Below are 2,387 nucleotides of genomic sequence, written 5' to 3' on the forward strand. Positions count from 1 at the left end.
AAAAAAATCAATCAATCAATCAATCATGTTGATCTCCTGACCTCCTCCTCCTGCAGGAGTTCAGTGTGTTACATGTCCTCCTACCTTCCTGATCTCGTGCAGCTTGTCCTGAATCTTCTCCTGAGGACTCAGTGTCTGTCTCTGAACTGGAGGACAGACATGGAGACGTCACAACCTTCACCGATGAGTCATCATCACACACAGTTTTCATAACTTTATTTAAGTTTTCTTCATTTTTTTTACACATTATGGATTTTATCTAACAACGGCAAGTCATACAGCAGAGACTTCAGAGGGTTTTAAGGGCCATAATAGATTAAAAAATGGATAAATGAATATAAAATATAAAATATAAAATATGAAAAGTAAAATAAAATAATAAATAAAAGTTTTTGTGTGTCCTTTATTCTTGACGTCAGCGCTTACCTTGCTTGCTGCTCATGTAGACCTCCATCAGGCTGAAAGTGGACGCGTCTTCCTCCTGAAACAACACACATTATTTAGTTCACTTCACACTGTTTACAGGTGAGGTGAAGCGGTCATGAAGAGTCGACCAGGTATTTAAAGTGTGACTTTAAAAAAGGGGGAAAAAAGCTGTAAAAAAACACAGTTTTAAATAAAGAAACCATTTATATTGTTTAACTTTTTATAGAGAAATACAGCATGAAATGTAAAAAATGCAGCTTATATATGTAAAGTGACTTTATACCAATTTGTTTTTGTGACTTTTTAAATTCCATGTGTGGCTGCAAATTAGTGACAATATTAATAATTTACAATAGTTCCAATAAAATGTGTCCGAGTGAGTTACCTCACTGGTTATGTTGCTATAAATAAAAACATAAAAACATAAAGTCACCCGTCTGTGGAGCAGACCGAGGACCTCGGAGACGACTGAAGCTGCTGAGCTGTTTCTAGAGACGGAGACGGAGACGAAAGCTGCTCCCGACCTGAAACACACAGCCGGTGAGACCATCAACACACTGGGAGGAGAAACAGTACGTCTGAGCCCAATGAAAGGGGGTCAAGTTCCTCACCTGGGCCGTCCCGCGTACACCTGGATGACCTCATTGTCTCTGGGTTTGGCCCTCAGGAGCCAGGCGTCGCCGCTGTCCTTCAGGGAGCTCCGGTTGTCGGTGCCGCCGTTGCGGTTGAGGATGTCGTCGCTGTGGAGACGCTGCACGCCGCCGACCTCCTGCAGCTCGAAGTCCTGAGAATCATCGGGGAGGAAGAAGGCCCTCAGAGCCGCCTCCTGCAGGACAACACCGGTACAGCGTATTATTAAAACAATATATATACATATATATATATATATTTACTATAATAATGTCATCTATCTGCTTTGTTTTTACAATGTAAAGCGCTGTACAAATACAATGTAATTTTATTATTATTATTATTAATACAAATACATACAATTATTATATTAAATTCACCTCAAAATAAGACATGTAATTAAAAGGATTAGGAATCACCAATCGGACAAAGAACAATATTTAGTTTCGTATTAAATATGAAAGTAGATTCACAGAGATTTAAATAGAGTTTTAGTCTTCAGAAACTCTTTGGCTGCCTTTACTTTGATCAACGTTCTATTTTAACATATTTTGTATTAGAATAGTTTAATTATAAACCTGTAAATCAAAACATGAATTTAACTATTTTCTCCTTCAATCTCACTGCTGTGATGTTAAATTCTCCATTGAATTACTTAAAACCAGCTTTTACAGAATTATAATTACCTGCTTTTATTTTGAAAAACAAATGCCTATTCCTGAAGTTGCCACTAGAGAGCCTAGATGTAGATAGTAGTAGTAGTAGTAGTAATAGTAGTAGTAGTAGCAGTAGTAGTAATAGTAGTAGTAGTAGTAGTAGCAGTAGTAGTAGTAGCAGTAGTAGTAGTAGCAGTAGTAGTAATAGTAGTAATAGTAATAGTAGTAGTAGTAGTAATAGTAGTAGTAGTAATAGTAGTAATAGTAGTAGTAGTAGTAATAGTACTAGTAGTAGTAGTAGTAGTAGTAGTAGTATTTGTTGTAGTAATAGTGTGTGTGAAATGTTTTTGGGAAGCTCTCACCACAACTTCTTCATTCTTTGTGGCTCTCATGATGGAAACCAATCGGAAGCCGGCACGTTTCACTGCATCATCACCGTCAAACACCTTCAGAAGCTGTTTACCTGTGAGTCACACACACACACACACACACACACACACACACACACACACACACATCATTATTCATCTCTTATGACCTGTCTGGAGGTCTAACCTGACTCTAGAGGTCTAACCTGACTCTGGAGGTCTAACCTGACGACTCTGGAGGTCTAACCTGATGATTCTGCAGGTCTAACCTGACGACTCTGGAGGTCTAACCTGACGACTCTGGAGG

General features: G+C 38.5%; 1 protein-coding gene across 1 annotated transcript; it reads right to left on the reverse strand.

The window, feature by feature from the left end:
- Positions 1-51: 51 nt before the first annotated feature.
- LOC116379817 (diacylglycerol kinase theta-like) lies at positions 52-2,292 on the reverse strand. The gene is made up of 6 exons (XM_031841787.1): positions 2,287-2,292; positions 2,075-2,175; positions 1,038-1,252; positions 860-950; positions 427-481; positions 52-146 (listed from the first exon to the last, which is right to left on the reverse strand). The coding sequence occupies exons 2-6, from the start codon at positions 2,102-2,104 to the stop codon at positions 61-63; spliced, it is 477 nt and encodes a 158-aa protein (XP_031697647.1). The 5' UTR covers positions 2,105-2,175; positions 2,287-2,292; the 3' UTR covers positions 52-60.
- Positions 2,293-2,387: the final 95 nt, after the last annotated feature.

This window comes from Anarrhichthys ocellatus, unplaced genomic scaffold, assembly GCF_004355925.1.
Source record: "Anarrhichthys ocellatus isolate YVR2014 unplaced genomic scaffold, GSC_Weel_1.0 scaffold5276, whole genome shotgun sequence".
NCBI classification, from domain to species: Eukaryota; Metazoa; Chordata; class Actinopteri; order Perciformes; family Anarhichadidae; genus Anarrhichthys; species Anarrhichthys ocellatus.

Coding starts and splice junctions, on each gene's coding strand:
- LOC116379817 (XM_031841787.1), bottom strand. CDS start 2,104: ATGAGAGCCACAAAGAATGAAGAAGTTGTG. Junction 951..1,037: donor GTGTACGCGGGACGGCCCAG/GTGAGGAACTTG, acceptor TGTGTGTTTCAG/GTCGGGAGCAGCTTTCGTCT. Junction 147..426: donor CTACATGAGCAGCAAGCAAG/GTAAGCGCTGAC, acceptor TCTGTCCTCCAG/TTCAGAGACAGACACTGAGT.